Genomic DNA, 21899 nt, shown 5'->3' with positions numbered 1-21899 from the left:
ATGTTTTTTTTTAAAACATAAAAGTGGTGGGTCCAGCTAGACCCCCCCTCGTAAGCCCTAGGCCAAACAAAACAATTTAAATGTGGGAATTATGTGCTATTTACGTGCTCAATAGTGCCAAAAAGAATTCGGTTTTTTGACAACTTTTAATGATTTTTTTAAAACTTCTAAAGTGGGGGTTCCAGCTAGACCCCCCCCTCGTAAGCACTAGGCCAAACAAAACAATTTAAATGTGGGAATTATGTGCTATTTACGTGCTCAATAGTGCCAAAAAGAATTCGGTTTTTTGACAACTTTTAATGATTTTTTTAAAACTTCAAAAGTGGGGGTCCAGCTGGACGTCCAGCTAGACACCCCCCCCCTCGTAAGCACTAGGCCAAACAAAACAATTTAAATGTGGGAATTATGTGCTATTTACGTGCTCAATAGTGCCAAAAAGAATTCGGTTTTTTGACAACTTTTAATGATTTTTTTAAAACTTCTAAAGTGGGGGGTCCAGCTGGACGTCCAGCTAGACCCCCCCTCGTAAGCAAAGTGGTGGGTCCAGCTAGACCCCCCCTCGTAAGCACTAAGCCAAACAAAACAATTTAAATGTGGGAATTATGTGCTATTTACGTGCTCAATAGTGCCAAAAAAAGAATTCGGTTTTGTGACAACTTTTAAAGATTTTTTTTAAAACTTGAAAAGTGGGGGTTCCAGCTAGACCCCCCCTCGTAAGCACTAGGCCAAACAAAACAATTTAAATGTGGGAATTATGTGCTATTTACGTGCTCAATAGTGCCAAAAAGAATTCGGTTTTTTGACAACTTTTAATGATTTTTTTAAAACTTCAAAAGTGGGGGTCCAGCTGGACGTCCAGCTAGACACCCCCCCTCGTAAGCACTAGGCCAAACAAAACAATTTAAATGTGGGAATTATGTGCTATTTACGTGCTCAATAGTGCCAAAAAGAATTCGGTTTTTTGACAACTTTTAATAATTTTTTTAAAACTTCTAAAGTGGGGGGTCCAGCTGGACGTCCAGCTAGACCCCCCCTCGTAAGCAAAGTGGTGGGTCCAGCTAGACCCCCCCTCGTAAGCACTAAGCCAAACAAAACAATTTAAATGTGGGAATTATGTGCTATTTACGTGCTCAATAGTGCCAAAAAGAATTCGGTTTTTTGACAATTTTTAAAGATTTTTTTAAACTTCAAAAGTGGTGGTCCAGCTGGACGTCCAGCTAGACACCCCTCGTAAGCACTAGGCCAAACAAAACAATTTAAATGTGGGAATTATGTGCTATTTACGTGCTCAATAGTGCCAAAAAGAATTCGGGTTTTTGACAAATTTTAATGATTTTTTTAAAACTTCAAAAGTGGGGGTCCAGCTAGACCTCCCCTCATAAGGACTAGGTCAAACAAAAAAATTTAAACGTGGGAATTATGTGCTATTTATGTGCTCCAACATAAGCTACGGTCTGTCCAGAAAAACAGGGGGGTTGGCAAGGGGGGAGCGGGGGCATATAAACCCAGAGGAAAAATCGAAACGGGATAGGTGCAGAATTTTGTCCTATTTATGGGCTCGATAGTTCCAAAAACGATTGAAGTTTTAAAAAAATCATTAAAAGTTGTCAAAAACCCGAATTCTTTTTGGCACTATTGAGCACGTAAATAGCACATAATTCCCACATTTAAATTGTTTTGTTTGGCCTAGTGCTTACGAGGGGGGGTCTAGCTGGACGTCCAGCTGGATCCCCCCCATTTTGAGGTTAAAAGAAAAGTACTTAAATTTTGAGCACAAAATTTTTTATTTTGGGAACAAATTAGCACATAAATAGCACATAATACCTGGCCTACCAAGTTTCGAATCCATCGTGGGGGGGGGGGGTCCAGCTTGACGGACCTTTTGTTACACAAAAGCATTAACAGCGCTTCTCCGCTTACTATCACTGCCACATACTTTGAAGAAACCATCGAACATGCTAAACTATCTAAAGCAATAGACCCGGACGGGAATGCCGTTCTGATGCTTAAAAGCCTTGGCTATAAGGAAATTAAATACCTTGCGCTCGTATTCAACCTGTCTCTGGCCACTTTCGCCATCCCTCAGAAATTGAAAATGTGGTGGTACCGGGTCTACCCTTCCTCCCAGTTTAAAAAGGTGGACTGGAAATTATCTGTTTGTCGGCAGGCATCGGTGCAGTTCAGGAACGTAACATGAAAAAGAAAAACTAAACAGGGTGGTGTCCTTCAGCCACTTTTGTATAACATTTACGATGACTGCACTATAACGGCAACAGATCCTGGCGCACCCCTTGATAAGGTATTATATAAAATTAACGATTGTCTCCAGTCTTCCAGTTTTTTCACATCGCGAAATTTGGTACTGTCACCTATCAAATCTTCATCAACCTTGTTAACAACGTAGACAAAGCCAATGTCACAATATTGGAGGTTCCCGTCGATGGCTATGCGCTATCGACTGTCCTACAACCAAAAATATAGGTGTGACATTTGATCAGGGCTTACATTTTGGCGGGAATGCAGCCGCAATTGTTCCCAAAGTCCGAACCGTAACGAAAACCTCAAGTCCCTTGGCGACAGCACTTGGGGTCAAAACACCGCACTCAGAATTGCCACGGGATGTTTTCTTATGTCTCTAGAACATTATTTACACAGCGAGGCGAAAACACTCCCCATAAAAGAGAAATTAATTGCTGAACAACAGTTTCTGCTGAATACCCAGAAACCTAGGCTTCCCTCTAGACATCTGATTGAAGAGAGCCCGCCCTTAGGAATTCAGCTACGTAAGGACTATGAAAAAATTCGGCACTGAAGAAGTCAATCGATATCCACAGAAAGTCTGAAAGTTGTTAATTATTCAAACATTCACTTCATCTCCAATCAATGCATAGACAAATATTAATTTTGAAGACGAAATTTATTTTTCCATCAAAGGTAAATTTTTATATGAACAATTTGTTAATTTTTTAATAAATTTTTTTTTATACGTTTTTATTGTATTTTAGCTGGTATTTCAACGCAAATTATATCTTCGCTGTTTTGATCTTGTAATTCCCATTTGACAAGAACTTTCACCTGAAAATAAAATGAGATGGTTAAAAAATTCAAATTTACGCCAATGAAATCTTGGCTTAAACATTATAACTAAAGCCTCGTTCACACCTCCCAAGAAATGAGACAATGCCCTGCTGCGAATATGAGATAAAGTCACGCAAAGTGACAGTTTAGCATTAAAGGTTTAATACCTACCTACGAACTGGTGATAATCGGATGCAGAGAAGGACAGGACAAGTGTAAACATTCTCATCGTTTAATTATGTGTTTGGAATTTGTAATAGTGTCATTGTCAAATTTATTTAACTATTCTAGAATTTTTTCAATGGCCTGCACTGCTTTCTGAGAAGACATATCGACACATAAGAGGTAAGGCAATTAAGTTTCGGGAATTTAGTTATAATTTAAAACTGGCAATATTTTTTCATTTGTCATTATCTGTGTAGGAGGGCGTATGTTGTTGTAGCGATAAGGTTACTCCCCGAAGGCTTTGCGGAGTGTTATCGATGTGATAGTCCTTCGCCGGATACAGATCCGGTACGCTCCGGTAACACAGCACCATTAAGATGCTAGCCCGATCATCTCGGGAACGATTTATATGGCCACATTAAACCTTCAGGCCATCCCCCTCTCCACCCCCAAGTTCCATGAGGAGCTTGGGGTCGCCAGAGCCTCGTCTGTTAGTGAAACAGGATTCACCGCGGATAGGTGAGGTTGACAATTGGGTTTGGATAAGCTATATATTGCGCTGGCAACCTGAAAGGGTTGCGCTACACAGCCCCTTGAATCTGGTATTTTAGTCGCCTCTCACGCATACCTACCGTGGGTATATTCTGACCCCCTAACCCGCTGGGGTAGGAGGGGGTATCTTCCTTTTAACTAGGTAGAATTAAAAGTTAATTAGCAGTTGAGTATGATCCTGAGACGCGTAAACATAGGGTGGAAAATGGTGGGGAAAACTCGAGTTTATAGCGCAATATGAATGCCATCTAACCATTTCATCTTAACGTAGGTAGTTAACTATATAAATAACAAAATATAGGTACATAACTTCTGCACAGAAAAAATATATGCTATGCAATATGCGCTGAACCAGTGTTGGTTAACGAAAAACCAAACTACAATTTAATTGGATATTGGCCGTTCTAGGTGGAATGGAAAGTCCCTTGCCACGTCATTGTTGATAAGGAACCGGCATTCGACTTAACCTTTTCAGCCAATGCTTGTATCTCGGCGTGAAAAGTTCAAGATTCGTTAAGGTTGTGAAAGTAATTTTTCAAGCTTGTTTCATTTATCCCGAAGAAGGTATGACAGGCCCGGTTTGTTTTCAACTCGAGTACACGGTTTAGTTCCCATTCAAGATTTAAAGACAGTACCGCAGTATTTCGGATCACGTAAACATCTAAAAGCATGATATCGCGCTTACTGTCCAGAAGTTTTTGCTTTCAAGAACTGTATTTGATTTAGCGTTGTATGATGTGATGTGATTTCACATCATATGATGCCATATAATCATAGTATTGCATGACATGGCGTGATGTGATATGCCATGTAGATCTCCCGTGCTGTTGGAATATTCGAGTTTGCATTGCGTCCACAATCAAAAAACCATTTTGACACTTCCTCATAAGTTATACTATAAGAGATTTTGACGAAGCGTTGAGCGGCAGCCAGAATATGGCAATGTTTATCTCTGATTGGTGCCGGGCAAACAATAGCTTTTGGTTACATAAATACTTTGTCGGTATGCCCCGGTGAGCAGCGCTTTCAATTTTACCCATAGCTTTTCCATGTCTGCAAAGTAGTTATGGAGCTATAGGTGTTCCTATCAAAAAGTCCGCTTGTGATATGCTACAAATTTGTTTACATTTTCAGTTCAGGTTTTTTATTGAGGGTTTCTGGGGTCGGTCGTATAGAGCTACTTAAGTTGTTAGAACCTCTCTGGGAGTTCTTAAAAGACGCCTAAGTCCACCTTATAGATGGCGACTTATGTTTGGTGATCTGAGGTAATAAAGTTTGTATGCCTCTGAATTGATACGAAGATAGTAGAAGTTTTGTAATTTAAGTAATAATTTGCTGATTAGACGAAGAAGAAGCGTCGCCCCAAAAATTTAGTAATTGTATCTGATCGGAAGTGTGCCTAACGATCCCGAACCAATTTCTTCGCAAAAGTGAGATTCTACCACAAAACAAAACGAATTCTTTATAAATTTTTACATACCTTTGGATAGGCCTTCAACACCGGTAAAGTTGCCCTGTATTCGTAAGTTTCGCCCTTCTCCAGCGGACATTTGAGTCCGCTATCAACACAGGCATCTGGATTCTGCAAATGGAAAGGCATCTCAACGCCTAAAACCTTGCCATGCACCACAGTCGTTATGTTTTGGGCAACTTCATCTGTAAAAATATTTTTAATTATGGAATATTTGTTCATTGACTAAATCGATAACTAAACCACGTACTTAACGAAAAGATAATTGTTATCGATGCAGTTGTATTACGCTTGAGTATACATTCATTTTTTGTTGTATCACAGTCGGATATGGCCACTTTGCTAAAACTGCCCGTCTTTGAACCTAGAGGAGGAGAAAGAAAAAATTGAAGTTATTAAGTGAGAAATCGAGTTTTGCTATATTTGTAAATATTTTCCGCTATATTATTATATATATTTCTTTATTTCAGTCTATGGCATTTAAAGCCCTTACAGACTAGATAACAATATTAAATTAAAATTAGATAGTTATTTAATAGTACAGTACATAAATTGAGCATAGACACAATAAAACTTACATGCTATGAAGAGATTGACCAGAACATTTATCTGTTTGAAAAGATATCAGTAAGTATTGTTTTAAAAGTAAACTTAGAAAGAGCAAAATCGATAGCTGAAGAATCAGAGATGCGATTAAAGTCGGTCATAGCTCTAAGCAAAGGTGCGTTTGAGGCATAGAGGGTTCGGACACAATCCGTATAGAAAATAGGTATATTACGAAGAGGCCTTATAGGGATATGGAATCGGAGACTCCTGAGGAGACAAGGCGCATCAGCTACACCATTAATGATGTCATAAATAAACGTGAGCGATAGGACAGTTCTTCTGCGTTCCAGGGACTCTAATTTGATAAGTGAGCACCTGGATTTATAAGATGGAATCGGTTCAGAAAAGTTCATCGAGTGCAGCGCGAACCGAACAAACGCTTTCTGCCCACGTTCAAGCCTAACAATATGGCATTCATGATATGGCCTCCAAATAAAACGGGCATATTCCAGCTTCGAACGAACTAGTGCAGTGAACAATAACTTGAGGGTGTAGGGATCCGTGAAGTCTGTGCAGGAACGCCTAATAAAAGCCAGAAGTGAATACGCCTTAGCAATAGTAGAATTTATATGAGTCGTGAAAGAAAATTTCGAATCGAAGACAACACCCAAGTCCTTTATCTCGTTAAGAGTTGAGAGGTGGGTACCATTAAGAGAGTAGGAAGGGGGAATGAGGCCACGTGATTTAGAAAAGTTTACAAGAAAGCATTTGCTAACATTTAGTGGCAAGTTATTGGCACGACACCAAACAGCAACGTTATCTAAATCAGATTGCATTTTAATCACGTCGTCTGAGTTTGCGATGGTATTAAAAATCTTTAGGTCATCAGCGTATAATAGAAAATTTGAGTGCTGGAAGCAGGTGGAAATATCGTTTATAAAAATTACAAAAAGTAACGGGCCAAGTATGCTACCTTGAAGCACCCCTGTGGTGGCTGTGAATGGGTTTGAAGAGTTATTGTCTATAACCACAACACAGCTACGCTGGTGGAGGTATGATTTAATCCATGATAAAAACATCGAGTGGAAGCCCAAGCGAGTCAATTTAGAAATCAGGATTGAATGACTAACTTTATCAAATGCTTTTGAGAAATCGGTGTACACAGTATCAACTTGACAACGGTCATTAAAAGAAGATATGCAAAAATCAGAGAAGATAGATAGGCTTGTTACAGTGGATCTACCGGCCATAAAACCATGCTGATTTTCAGTGATAAGAGGTTTAACAGCAAAGTACATTTTTTGTTTCACGATGTACTTGAATAATTTTGAAACAGATGATAATTTTGCAATGGGCCTATAATTCGCGAAATTGTTCTTGTTACAACACTTGAAAATAGGGCTGATGAAGGCTATCTTCCATGCATCAATAAATTCGCCGCACTCTAAAGATTTGTTGAAAATGAAAAGGAGGGGGAATGCCAGAGCCAAACAATTTTTCAAAAGATAAGACGATAAGCCGTCAATATCAGTATGGGTAGATGATTTAATATTCTGGATTCCATCGACCATATCTTCAATCGATAGAGTCAGCACACCAAAGTTAATGGGAATGTCAACCACAGTGGGCAACTCCTGCGGGTCTTCCGGTGGCGTAACGAAATTGGAGCAGAAGAAGGCTGCAAAAAGATTGGCCGCTTCAGCTGCTGATGAAGCATGCTCAGAATTATAGATGACTGAGGCCGGGATACTTGAGCATCGTTTTTTGGAATTTACATAAGTCCAGAATGCCCTAGGGTGTCGGATTCAAAATTACGAACATAGTTACCATGGAGCTTCTTCCCTAACGCTTTGAATGATTTGGAATAACGCAGGTATTTTTCTTTATACGCCATTAGCTCAGTGGCCTTGAAATTTTTGTAAAACCTATTCCTCTGATTCTTAAGCCTCTTTAGTTTTCTAGTATACCATGGTATTCTGTAACACCGCTTCATTTTCTGAGGTGTATTGTTTATGCAGATTTGATTTACAACATTTTTAAATAAGCTGAAGCATCGAGCAAGATCACATCCCAGAAAAAGGGCTTCCCAATCAACGGAAGAGACTTCCTGATATATACAGTCATAATTTCCACGTCTAAATAAAAACTAGGATCCTCATTCAGAGTTCCAATACTTTCGAAGTTATAGAATTCTACTTCGAGGATAAGCGGAATGTGGTGCATACCAGAACACGACAACGGTTCCAGGCATTCAGTGACCGTACAGCTAAAATTATCATTAAGAAAGACAAGATCAAGAATTCCCGACAGTTGATTGGTGAAGCCGTTGATCTGAGAAAGACTAACACTTGAGAAACTGTCAATAAGGTAAATCTCAGAAGTGGTGTTTACATTGTTCGGAACCAATGAGTAGTTATTATCGACGTAAGACCATTCAATATTAGGTAAATTAAAGTCACCCAATATGCAAAAGTTACCACTATCACAAGAACGAACTAAATCAGTAATATTATCTACATGAGACTTATAAAGTGAGTCTAGACTAAAATTTTCAGAGATGCCGCGAACTGAGACACACAGTTGGTCCAAAAGTGAGTTTTGATCCTTCAGCTCCACAAGCGACGAGTTGATGTGCCGGCGTATGGCAATTAAAACTCCACCGCCTCTAGAGAGGCGAGTTTTGGAAAAATCGCGATCCTTGCGATAGACAGTATACAGGTTAGAGTCAAAAAACTCAGCATCAAGAAACTCAGGATTTGCTAGGTTTCAATAAGAACGAACACGTCATAGTCCGCAAGCGAACTCATATTGTACATTACGTTAGACTTAGTTCGAATTCCGGAGACATTTTGATAGTAGATACTCAACTGCTTTTGGGTGCCATTTATGGAAATATTATCAACTCCCCGACCTTTTGAACAGGACGGTAGACAGCTATCAAGGTATGTGCTGCTCTCACAGCACAGGTCTCTTAGTTTTTTGACGTATTGACATGCTTTTTAGAGTATACATGAACCACAGAATGAGTCGGCCAAAAGGAAGTATCCAGTACCTTATCAAAATATTTATCAGGAACCTGAAGGAAGATATGTCTCTCGCATATTTAAAAGTAAACTTGAAGACATTGATGCCACTATTTTCAACTCCAAGCTTAGTGCAGATATAATTAGAAATGTCATCTTCCGATAGTGATGCATGCAGCCTTGATACAAAGATCACTTTACGAGGCGGAACGGCTGTCACTTATCTTCGAACATTTTGAAAAACAGCAGGCTGTATTGAAATGGAGGCCAATGATGCTTGCAGAGTCCATCCGTCGGGACGCAGCCGGAGAATCGGAATCACCGCCCAAGTCGGCAGGCGGGGCTGCAGCAGTGTCTCCATACGTAGAAGTTTCGATTTCAACAATACTTTCATCCACAATGTTATCTGCAGCAAATAAAGAAGCACTTGCATAGGCAACTTTGCTGAGTTTAGCAGCATCTTTTACGGGCCGAGCAGAAGAAACAGGGCAGCCGTCAGTAGAAACAGCAACAGGCCCTGCAGACGGAGCAGCAGAAATAGATTCAACCGTATTAGTAGCATGGTTAATTGACGGCGCACTACAGATCGCGGCAGTATTATTATTGGCTGTATTTGTAGCAACATTAATTTTAGGATCAGTGTTAACAGGTTTATTAGCAGGAGTGGTAGCCAGATGTGCAGTAGGGAGAGTGCGTGAGGTACTGGGCAAAGGCGAGAATGCCAAGAAATCGACATCTGCAGAGCGACAACTATCACAATATTAATAATATTAATATTATGATTGCTTTTAGCACTAAAAGTACAAGAGCTAACTACAACTGTCTTTAGGGCGTTTATTGCTGCGGCTAATAAAGCCGTATTAAGATTATTTTCGTGTTGTTTTGCTCTTTTTTTGGTGTTTTTTGCTTTTTTTTGCACCATTATTGTCGTTCACATTACTTTTATTGGTTTCGTTGTTGTAATGCAACGGCACTATGTTCATATTAGCTTTTAGAGTATCAATTTGCGCGGCCAAATCTTTGAATTTAATTTCAAAGGCAGTCATACGTGTTTCTAACCCACTTTTTTGTGTAGCAATCACAGACTCAAATAGTTTACAGAGTTTTTCAGGAGCATTAGCACAGTCTGGGCACAGGTACCGAATATTATGGTTAGATTTCATCAGTTTCACGTCATATTCGGTGATAGGCCCTGCACAGCAGGCGCGATGAAAGAGCTGTTTGCAATAGCCACTACATGGAACAATCAAAGAATCAGATCTACCGAAACCTTTTTTGCACTTTCCACAGAAATCATCCATTGTTTATTGTGGTAGTTGTTAAATATACCACTATTTATTGTACACACACTATTTTATATTATAAAATATCTTTATTATAATCACTCCTAAATGTATGCTAACAATTCGTTTTAAAAATTTTATATCAGAATGAAAATTTTTGAAACAATCATTTCAAAATTGAAATATAAAAAAAATTAACAACAACCAAAAATTCAATTTATTTAAAGTAGGTACATTTAAAGTTGAATATAAATATAACCCTACAATACTCCCCCTTCCGGAGATTTAGCGTTAAATAAATTAAAAGTAACTTTCTTTTTTGTTTTTGTGTTAGGTATCTGTATTTTATCAATCATTGCTGGTTTTAAACGATCAATAGGAATAGATTTAATTTCATGATTTATCTCAATTTTAAAGTTTTTAATATCTTTTTCAATAACTCTATAAGGACCCTCATACGGATGCTGCAATGAATGTTTGTTTATTACACGTACAAAAACAAAATGACAATCTTTTAAATCTTTTGGAACAAAAATACCGCTAGAATTTTGATGATGTTCCAAATTTGATTTAAAATTTTTAAAATGTTCACGCAAACTACTTAAAACATCCGCTGAAGTTACCTCCTCTGTAGTTGAAACAAATAATTCACCAGGTAATCGTAAATTTTGGCCATAAACCATTTCAGCTGGTGTTGCCGAAATATCTTCCTTAAAAATCGATCGCAAACCCATAAGCACTATTGGTAACTCTTCATACCAATCCCTGGACCCATTCCTAGCCATTATTGAAATGTTCTATCATTCCATTAGCTTGGGGATGATAGAAAGAAGTCGTTATTTGATGACTTCGAAGAAGTTTCGTTAATTCTGAAAACAAGTTTGAAGTAAACTGAGATCCCTGACCCGTTGTTATTTCCAATGGAACCCCAAAACGTGAAATATATTCCTTAAAAAATTTATTTACAACCGTAACTGCAGAAATATCTCTTAGCGCAAATGCCTCTGGCCAACGTGTAAATCTATCAATTATAGTTAATATGTAACGATATCCCTTTGAAACAGGCAAGGGTCCGACAATATCTAAGTGAATGTGTTCAAATCTAGCTTTTGGAATTGGAATTTTAACAACTGGAGATTTTGTATGACGATGTACTTTCGATTTTTGACAACTTATACATTCTTTGGACCAAGTATTGATGTCTTTATTCATTTTTGGCCAAAAATATTTCTTAACTATCAAACGACGTGTAGCTCTACTACCAGGATGTGAAATCCCATGTAACATATCAAATATTATTTTTCTTAAATTGTTTGGAATGAATGGTCTAGGATTTTCTCCTGACACTTCGCACCATATATTAAAGTTAAGAACAGGAATTTTTATTAGTTTCAAATTTAAAAATGTTTGCTCTGAGGCAAGTTTGTCTAATTCACAATCTTGTTGTTGTTCACTTTGTAAAATTTTTAAATTAATGTCCGCATTATTAATCGCTTCTACTTCAAACGCACGAGATAATGTATCAGCTACAACATTTTCCTGTCCTTTAATATACCTAATGTCATTCGTAAATTGTGCAATGAATTCCATATGCCTAGTTTGTCTTGGACTGCGTTTTGTTTTTTGAATTTAAAGCAAATACTAGAGGCTTGTGATCTGTGAAAACTGTAAATTGACGTCCTTCTAGAAGGTAACGAAAATGTTTAATGTTCAAATAAATAGCTAACAGTTCCCTATCAAATGCACTATATTTAATTTCGGATGGAGACAGTTTCTTTGAAAAGAATGCAAGTGGTTCTGATTTATTATTAAACGTCTGATGTATGACACCGCCTATTGCCGTATTGGATGCATCTACATTTAAAGAAAGTTTTGCATCTTTGTTAAAATGATTTAACAATATCGCACATGCAAACTTTTCTTTAATGCATTCGAAAGCTTTATTAGATATATCATCCCAAATTAAAATCTTGTCTCGCTTCTTATTTGTTCTATTAATTAAGTCATAGATAACTGTCGTAAACTCTGCTAATTTTGGTATATATCGATGGCAATAATTAACCATACCAATAAATTTTTGTGCCTGCTTAATAGATTTTGGACGATCAAAATTTCGAATGGCTAAAACTTTTTCTTCCGAGGACCTAATTCCCGTTTCAGAAATATTATGTCCTAAAAAGTCAACATTTGTTACGCCAAAAGTACATTTACTGGGTTTTATATTTAAACCGTACTCCGTGAGGCGCTGAAATAGTACGCGAAGATCTTTGAAATTATATTAAAATAAAAATGTTGTTCCTCATTTTCGCTTGCCACTAAGAGATCATCAATATATGTAAAAACAAAGTCTAAATCATTAACTACTTCATTAATAAATCGTTGAAAAGTTTGCGCGGAGTTTCTAAGCCCGAAAGGCATTCGTACAAATTCAAACATGCCAAAAGGCGTAGTGATTGCAGTTTTATAGATATCCTCTTCTGCCATTGGAATTTGGTGATAAGCTCTTACCAAATTTAGCTTCGAAAATACTTTCTGATTTATGAGATTCATGTTGAAGTCATGAACATGGGGCAAAGGATAACGATCAGGGACTGTTACAACGTTTAATCTTCTAAAATCTCCACAAGGATGCCAGTCATTTAACTCCTTCTTGGATACAAGATTCAAAGGAGATGCTACCGCTGAATTAGAAGGCCTACATATCCCTGTCTTTACTAAAAAATCGAATTCAGTTTTAGCTACTTTGATTTTAATAGGGTCTAAACGCCTTGGTTTAGAAAATGGCAAATTTCCTTCAGTGACTAGTCTGTGAACTGTTGTGTGTCTAACTGGTTGTGAATAATCTGGTTCAGAAAATAAAGAAGGAAATTCTTTCAATAACTTTGTAAATTTGTTATCAACGGCGAAAACTTTTGGTAGCGAAACATTACAAACACATGAAATTGTGTTAACTGAAAGACTTGTTACCGGATCTACAAAGCATTTGCGTTTAACATCAATTAAGAGACCATATTTACACAGAAAATCAGCACCGATAATTGGTTTAGCTATATCTGCTATTAAAAACGTGAACGGAAATTCGCGACGCAGTCCTAAATTTATACTTAAAAGTTTTTTACCATATGTCGAAATCGTTGAACCGTTAGCTGCCGTTAGAATAATATCTGATGACTTTTTCGAACATGAAGATTTTGAAACCGGAAGCACTGAAATTTCTGCTCCACTATCTATTAAAAAATTCAGTTTGTTTTTTTTTTATCAAAAATAAATAAGCGACTTGTAAAGGTGTCTAAATATCTGACTGATATATGACTTTAGTTTGACGAACTATTGTTATTTTTAAAAGCGCATGGTTGTTCACACTTCAAAGCCTGATTACCAAACTTATAATGATACCTACAGAGCCAATTTGGGTTGTCACGAGACTTTGATCGATATCTAGAGGGACTTCTAAAGCGATTCCTACTAAAAGATCGGGACCTTGAAAAATTTTGACTCATATGATTTTTAATTTCACTGATCTCTAATGATAATTTTTCAAAATTTTTGCAAATTTGGAATAATTGTATTTTCGCTTTTAGAATTTGGAAAATTACTAACAGAAGCTATTTCATTTTTATTATAAGCTTCCCAAATATTATCGGCTAATTTAACTAATTCACTTATTTCAGTCGAATTCGAACTAGCAAGAATAATACTTAAATTTTTTGGTAACTTCCTTATGCAAAGCTTTTTAAGAATTTCCTTGCTAAAATTGTTTCCAGAGAGTAGCACTAGAGACCGATAAAACTCAGAAGGTTTACGATCTCCCATTTCTGAATCGGATAACACTCGATCTAACTTGGCATTCTCACTTAATGAGTGCCGTTCAATTAAAATTTTCTTTAATGCAGAAAATTTGTCATCTTCAGGAGGATTTTGAATAAAATCAAGAATTGTCATAATTACATCCTGCGTAAGTGCAGTTATGACATATTCATATTTTGTCCCTTCCTGAGTAATGTTCTTTCGACTAAATTGCATTTCAGCATGGATGAACCATGCTTCAGGGCAATTAGTCCAAAATTGGTGAAGTTTTATCGATGTAGCAAAAATTTCGTTATTTTGATTCGCATATGGATTTGGTAAATCATTTTGATAATTTTCATTATCCAAATCAATAAGCGAATCGTTTACTTGATTTCGTGGTGTAGATGTATGTGTATTGAATGAAACATTGTTAATAAAAATAATTACAAAAATTATATTATAGGAAGAAATAAAAATGTCCGGAAAGGAGCGTTTACAAAACAAAAATGTTTAATCTAATTTGATACATATACATATAAATAATATAAATTTAAATAAACTAAATGTTAGATACAGCTCACCAAATTCCTTTATTTGTTGTTGATAGTTGTCGCAATTGTATATTTTTTACTGATTTTGAAATAAGGTGTTTGTCCAGAAGACCCAAAACTTCGTAACAAAGTTCCTTCCCACACGTTCTCTGTACTCACGGCGAGCTGTTGTTTCTATTACATTTGTTGTTGTTGTTGTGTGTTCCGGCTTTCTATTGTAGTTGTTGTAGTTCAGTGCTCTTTATTTCAAATGAATTCTTTAGTTAAATTTAGATTGTAGTTTGGAGTTATTGTAATTATATACAGGATGTTATAATAATAATAAATCGCTCTGCTTATTGAGTGTATCTAATTTTTGCCTTTTAATACAATTTTGGCTTAAAATGGACAAGGATTACGCACTTAGCTCAATATATATTTTTCGGCTCCAACTATTTTGTTTTAATCAACGAGGAGCGTATTTTTTTTCTTTCTTGCTGTTGTTGTTACTACTGCTGTTGCTGCTACTGCTTTTGCTTTTGTTGCTGCTTGTTTTTCTTGCACGGTGTTGTTATTATTTAATGTTTGCTTGGTTGTTTTGTACGTTTTTAAAAAGGCTGGCTGATCGCCAATGTGGTAGTTGTTAAATATACCACTATTTATTGTACACGCACTATTTTATTTTTATAAAATATCTTTATTATAATCACTCCTAAATGTATGCTAACAATTCGTTTTAAAAATTTTATACCAGAATGAAAATTTTTGAAACGATCATTTCAAAATTGAAATATAAAAAAAAATTAACAAGAACCAAAAATTCAATTTATTTAAAGTAGGTACATTTAAAGTTGAATATAAATATAACCCTACACTTATAGCAAGCAAAACGATAAAGTAAACGCAAAAACAATAAAAGAATAAGAGCAGTAAAAAACACGTCTTCACTCTTTGACAGCTGTAAATGTAAATATAGATTCTTCAGTGCTGCCGAACTCTCGAATAACGATTATCCAACAAATATGGCTGGTTATTGGCAAAGCTGGTAGGATCACGATATCGGATGAAAAGTATGAGTTCAGTATGTATTCAACACAAATATTAGATACCCATTAATATCGAATCAAAAAACACGCGATAATCTTACTTACTTATTTAATTGACGCTTAACCGTTTAAGCGGTTATGGCCGTCTAACAAGGCGTACGAGTCGCTCCTCTCTGCCAATTGGTCACACCAAGGGAGTTTAAATCGTTTTCCACCTGGTCCTTCCAACGGAGTGGGAGCCGCCCTCTACCTCTGCTTCCATAGGCGGGTTCCGATAGAAACACTTTCTTGGCCGGAACGTCATCTTTCATTCGCATAACATGGCCTAGCCAGCGCAGCCGCTGCGTTTTAATTCGCTGGACTATGTTGATGTCTGCGTATAGCTCGTACAGCTCAGCGTTAAATCTCCGTCGGTACTCGCCATCGCCAACGCGTAGAGGTCCATAAATGTTTCGAAGAACTTTTCTCTCGAACACTCCCAGAGCCGCTTCATCTGCTGGTCATGGTCCATGCTTTTGCCCCATTTAGCAGGACGGGTACGATAAGTGACTTATAGAGTATAATTTTCGTTTGCCGAGAGAGGACTTTACTTTTCAATTGCCTACCTAGTCCAAAGTAGCATTTATTGGCAAGAGTGATTCTTCGCTGTATTTCAGAGCTGATGTTGTTGCTAGTGTTGATGCTGGTTCCCAAATAAACGAAGTCTTTTAAATAAAAAAAAATAAATGTAAGGCGCGATAACCTCCGAAGAGATCTAAGGCCGAGCTTCTCTTCCAATTTGCGTCGTGCTCCTCTTGATTTTCCCTACAAATTGGCCGGACGGGACCTACATGTTTTATGCCGACTCCGAGCGGCATCCCCAAGGCAGATGAGTTTTCACTGAGAGCTTTTCATGGCAGAAATACACCCGGAGCGCTTGCTAAACACTGCCGAGGGGCGACCCCGCTTAGAAAAATTTTCTTCTAATTGAAAAACCTTATTTCTAAAATTTTGATGTTGATTTGCCCGGGGTGTGATAGGCGGAGCACGCTACCATCACACCACGGTGACCAACGAAGTCTTTTACTGTTTCGAAATTATGGCTGCCAACAGTGACGTGGTTGCCAAAGCGCATATGCGCTGAATCTTTGCTCGATGACAGCAGGTACTTCGTTTTGTCCTCATTCACGATCAAACCCATCTTTACCGCTTCTTTTTCCAGTTTGGAGTAAGCAGAACTAACGGCGCGGGTGTTTAGGCCGATGATATCAATGTCATCAGCATACGCCAGTAATTGCACGCTTTTAAAGAATATTATTCCAGAGCGGTTAAGTTCTGCAACTAGTATAATTTTCTCCAGCATCAAATTAAAGAAATCGCCCGATAGGGGGCCACCCTGTCTGAAACCTCGTTTAGTTTCGAACGGCTCGGAGAGGTCCTTCCCAATTCTGACTGAGCTGATGGTGTTTCTCAACGTCATTTTGCACAGCCGTATAAGTTTTGCGAGGAAACCAAATTCAGACATAGGCATATAGGCAGCTCCTTTTCGTGCTGTCGAAGGCGGCTTTAAAATTGACGAAAAGGTGATGTGTGTCGATTCTTTTTTTGCGCGTTTTTTCCAAGATTTGGCGCATTGTGAAAATCTGGTCGATGGTAGATTTACCAGGTCTGAAGCCGCACTGATAAGGTCCTATCAGTTGATTCACGGTGGACTTCAATCTTTCGCACAATACACTTGACAGGACCTTATATGCTATATTAAGAAGGCTGATTTCGCGATAGTTGGTGCAGTTTGCAGTATCCCCCTTCTTGAGGACTGGGCAAAGAACACTTAGATTCCAATCGTCGGACATGCAGACTTTTGCGAAGAAGCTGATGCATGCGCCTTACCAACTCGCCGCCGTATTTGAACAGCTCCGCAGATAATCCATCAGCGCTCGCGGCCTTGTTTTTCAATCTGGTTATTGCTATTCTGACTTCGTCATAATCAGGTGGGGGGACATCTATTCCATAATCATCGATTGCGGGATCGGGTTCGTCATCTCTGTGCGGTAAATCGTTGCCTCCATTTAGGGGAGCAGAGAAGTGTTCCCTCCATAATCTAAGTAATCTCTGGACATCAGTTACAAGGTCGCCGTTTTCGTTCTTTTCGCGAACAATATCTTAAAATTTTACAGTTTTGGAAGCCTGAGGCACTTATAGGGCTCCGAGCATACAGCGTGGTTCAAACGTAGAAAGTTCTTAGTGTGATCATCCTCTTCAAGCAAGGCAACAAAAAAAAAACACCCTCAGAAAGTTGGTTTCAAAGTCCAGTGGGATCGGCTAATAACATCTTCGGATACTAACAGAGTACTGTGCGTGATATTTAATGTAGTCACGACAACCCCTGAAACCTTAATATTTATTTTTGAACCATGGATCGTTAACCTGGTTGCAGACATTTTCACCGTTCATAACGAACTTTCTGTCGTCAGATACTCTTCTATTATGCGAATGTAAAAGGATGCTCCTGTCCATTATTTCAGTATAGCAATGGAACTAATTCTTTGTTTCCATTACTAACGTCTAGACGGTTGAGCGCCAATAGCGGGAAAGTAAAATAAAAAATATTATTTATTTAGCATAGTTCCGTTTGCAACGACTTCTTGTTACATTTTAGGCGTTCATCCATATGTTAGTATTCCTTTCGTGCCTCATATATTTACACATTTAACCTAATTTAATTTAATTAAGCTCATTTAAAACTAGTCGTATTATGAATGAAAATCTGCCGACTAAATAACAAAGCATAGTTGTTTTGATGATGTATGCAGGGATGGTCAAGTGAGGTTCCTACAACACCCTTTTTTCACCGTTTACATATAACGGTTTTTGTAAACTTAGAACTAGAAAGCAGCGTAAATTTATTATTTCTAACTATATATTATTTAAATACCAAACGTGGTTGTAGCAGTGCTTCGTCGTATCCAATAGATGCGATCACTCTCAAATTCTCTCTAAGGGGAGTCCGAGGAAACTTGCAGTTTCAACATAAGTAGACCAAAGAGATATGGGTGTTAGAGGCGTTGGTTCCACATTGCAATTGAAAACATGGTTGGTGTCATGTAGGGACACGTTACAAGCGGGACATACATTAAGAGTTTAACCTAGTACTGTATCCAGATCGAAGATGAGCTTTAGGATATTTGGCTTTGGGAACGAGGTTTACCTTGCATTTGTTGGTATAGCAGTTTGGCGACTTTTTTTTTTTTTTTGATGTCTCTGAGGGCCTTTTTTGCTTCTTTTCTTCAATCGGCTGACTCCTTAAGTGCCGAATTTCCTCATAGTGCTTAAGGAATGAACCCTTAAGTTCCTGTGAGCCGGGGCCTCTTCAATAAAATGTCTGTTCGGACGCCCAGCTTTCTAGGTATTGAACAGAAAGTGTTTGGTCAGCTTTTAATTTCTCTGCTTTATGGTGAGTATTCTCGCCTCACTGTGTATATGATGTTCTGGGGGGAGGTGAACAGTAGAAGATATTAGGGTTGTGGCTTTTTCCTTACGCTCTGGATGGTTTTCTTTTTCTGTTCTTTTGCGATCAGGGCAGGTCTACTGAAACTGCCTTTCATGAGCTCTTTGCTTCTGTACATCAATCCACTGCAAACATTACAATCTTGCTGCCTTCCTGGATATAGAAGGAGCTTTCAGCACAATTGAAACCAGCGGTAGTGTCAAATCTCTGCAAAGGGCACCACATTTGTGAATGCACGCAATCAATACTGAAAACCCGAATTATTAAAGCATGCATCGGTGACAAAGACCAGAAACGTGGGAAAAGCAACAACCCAGGGTAGGGTTCTTTTCCTACTACTTTGGGTTGTAGTACTGAACGAGATACTACATGAACTCGATAGAAATAGAGTAAAGGTATTGGCATATGCAGACGACGTAGTAATTGCAGTTTCTTTTCCCTCAACGGTGAACGAACTCCTACAGGGTGCGCTAAACATGTTACACACCTGGATGAACTGGCATAGGCCGGTGCATTGTAAGACATCTCTTAGGCAGTCACCGTGCACCGTCCACTTCATCAATAAAGAGTGACGTTCTTATCAATCTCAAGAAAATCGCAATCATTGCCTGACTATAACTAGATAAGAACAAAGTCTACTGAATATGCCTAGGAAAGAGATATTCAGGATCACATCCAGTAAAACAGCACACTGGCCATTTGGCCCACACGCGGAGAGTATGAGAATCCCTTTAAACGAAAAGTGCAGGAGCTGTAGTGTGGACGGTTGTAAGGTTGTTACCTCTGCGAGTGCCCAGCCCAGGCGCACATGAGATTCCGAACTGTAGGCAATTTTTGTGCTCCATAAAAGGCATCAGAGAGTATATTTATCTAACCAAATGGCTTGAGTAAACACACATGGTACATTACGACGTAATAGTCTAGTTGAGGGGTCGACTGCTAATACGCTACCAAATATATCGAGAGAGGTGTCAAACGACGCGTCTTGGCATCAGTATTAATAATTCGAAGGCGGAAAAGAAAAGTGTTAGCTCTTTCAAAAGATATTTAAGAAAAAACGAAAAATTACCCGTGGGTCCTTGCGAAACCGGGGGTGGTATCCATAGTATTTTTGTGCAGAACATCTTTCTGCGTTGGCGGCCTTCGGCCGCGCTTATAAGAAATTACTCGATATTTTTGGTAGCGTATTAGCAGTCGACCCCTCAACTACACTTTTACCCATTACGCAATTGGTTCCAGAAGAAAGTGCATCAAAATGGCGCCTAGAGTGCTACTTGGGCCCGGTCTCTGCGTCCAACCAGCACCGCAACCAAACATGGGTAATTTTTTCACTTCCGTCGATGTGGCATACATATATGTATGTATGCGTGAAAGGCCTTAATTTCTATACGGCCAGGCACTACACGGAGCACCGCGTACCATTACTCTGCTTTTAATTTTTACGTGGGCATGGCCATAATAAGTCTGCTTTGATAACACTGTACGACACTCGGATGGGTATTGGAACAAACCAATTTCATCAAGAGATAAATACATAGCAAAACAGTAAGTAATTTCTCCATTATTCGAAGTAAGCTTGCGAAATTTGTTTTTTAATTTTTAAGGATACAAACAAATAAAATATATTATCTGTATTTTGAACGGTATCTTCGAAAAACGGGGAAATTACTTTTTTGCTTATGAACCAATCAAAAAATTGGGTTCGTCCAATACATAAAAATAAAGAGATTTTTGTGATAATTTGGTTTTACAAAATTCTATTTACCGCAATCAGTAAACTGTAGACCGTATACGACACTCGAAGATATAGTTATAGCGAACAGCAAAAATAAAATGTTCTGCTTCATTTTGTTTGTTTTTTTTTTTTTTTTTTAATTAAAAGTCTCAAATCACTAGTTTTGTTCCTTACTATATATTTCTTTTCCTATTTTTTTTTTGGAATATTTTCCAAAATCGAACTGCTCGCTAGCACCGCTAAGTATCTACTGATTTTTTTAATGCGTGAAAATGCAAAATATTAGCAACGGGCCTATGTCATTTGAAACAAAGAAAAAACAAGAAGGGTATGTACTAGTGATGGGTGCGAGTTTGAATTTTTAATCCCGAACCCGATTTAGAATTTGGATATTTTGTAATTTTGGACACAAAAATTGTTGGATTACGTGTTGGAGTACTCTAACAATACTCCTTTGCAGTGCGTTTGCGGACCACCATCAGCCGATCATTGCTCGTTTTTTAACGACCGTGATCACGACACGATGACAGAGTTGCCAAAAGTAAAATATTGCATACAATAACTGATAATAAAATTTTACTATGGCAACTCTGATAAAATGCAGCCGCGCACTGGTTTTATGTATACAAACTATAGTATAAAGAAATATTAGTTTCTTTATTCACGCAAATGCTAAATAACATAAGAATATTCGTAGTAAAAAATATAAAAGTTGTATTGCCCCTCTTCATTTACCTTCATTTTAAATTAAATTCACTCCGATAATTCTTTCCGACACAATTCCTCTTTAGTACTTTGGCATATGATCCTCTGTGGGTGCTCAATGGAGTACTACAGTGAAAGTACTTTGGAGAGTACTCTCACGTATGTACTCTATGGAATACTCACAAACAAAGCGAGAGTGGGATCACCTACTCCTCTCCTATGACATCGCAATGTTAATTGGAGCACATTTTTTGTATGAATACAGATTTTTTGAAGGGTTATAACCATAAAACCATAACCAGATAAAACAGCTGATCGAACCTACTTATGGAAATCAATGTAATCGATTAATGGTGCGATACTATAACGCTAACGCCATAACCATACCATAGCCAACCAATTGGTTTTTGGTTTCTCGCCATATCCATAACCTAAAAATATTTGAGTTGGTGAATTTAGTAACTTTTTGTAGATTTTATTCATTGTTTT

The 21899-nt window shown here is 37.9% G+C and overlaps 1 protein-coding gene across 1 annotated transcript; it reads right to left on the bottom strand.

Moving 5' to 3' along the window:
• Positions 1-2898: 2898 nt before the first annotated feature.
• Npc2a (Niemann-Pick type C-2a) lies at positions 2899-20955 on the bottom strand. The gene is made up of 4 exons (XM_067781223.1): positions 20736-20955; positions 5517-5630; positions 5276-5451; positions 2899-3075 (listed from the first exon to the last, which is right to left on the bottom strand). Exons 1-4 carry the CDS (start codon positions 20815-20817, stop codon positions 2992-2994), a joined length of 456 nt encoding a protein of 151 aa, XP_067637324.1. The 5' UTR covers positions 20818-20955; the 3' UTR covers positions 2899-2991.
• Positions 20956-21899: the final 944 nt, after the last annotated feature.

Source organism: Eurosta solidaginis, chromosome 4, assembly GCF_040869045.1.
Source record: "Eurosta solidaginis isolate ZX-2024a chromosome 4, ASM4086904v1, whole genome shotgun sequence".
In the NCBI taxonomy this organism is placed as follows: domain Eukaryota; kingdom Metazoa; phylum Arthropoda; class Insecta; order Diptera; family Tephritidae; genus Eurosta; species Eurosta solidaginis.
Note: the sequence above shows the minus strand (reverse complement) of the source record. Positions and strands in the feature narration are given on the sequence as shown.

Coding starts and splice junctions, on each gene's coding strand:
- Npc2a (XM_067781223.1), bottom strand. CDS start 20,817: ATGAAGCAGAACATTTTATTTTTGCTGTTCGCTATAACTATATCTTCG. Junction 5,631..20,735: donor TCTACAGTTTACTGATTGCG/GTAAATAGAATT, acceptor CTCCTCCTCTAG/GTTCAAAGACGGGCAGTTTT. Junction 3,076..5,275: donor TGTTGAAGGCCTATCCAAAG/GTATGTAAAAAT, acceptor TTTTATTTTCAG/GTGAAAGTTCTTGTCAAATG.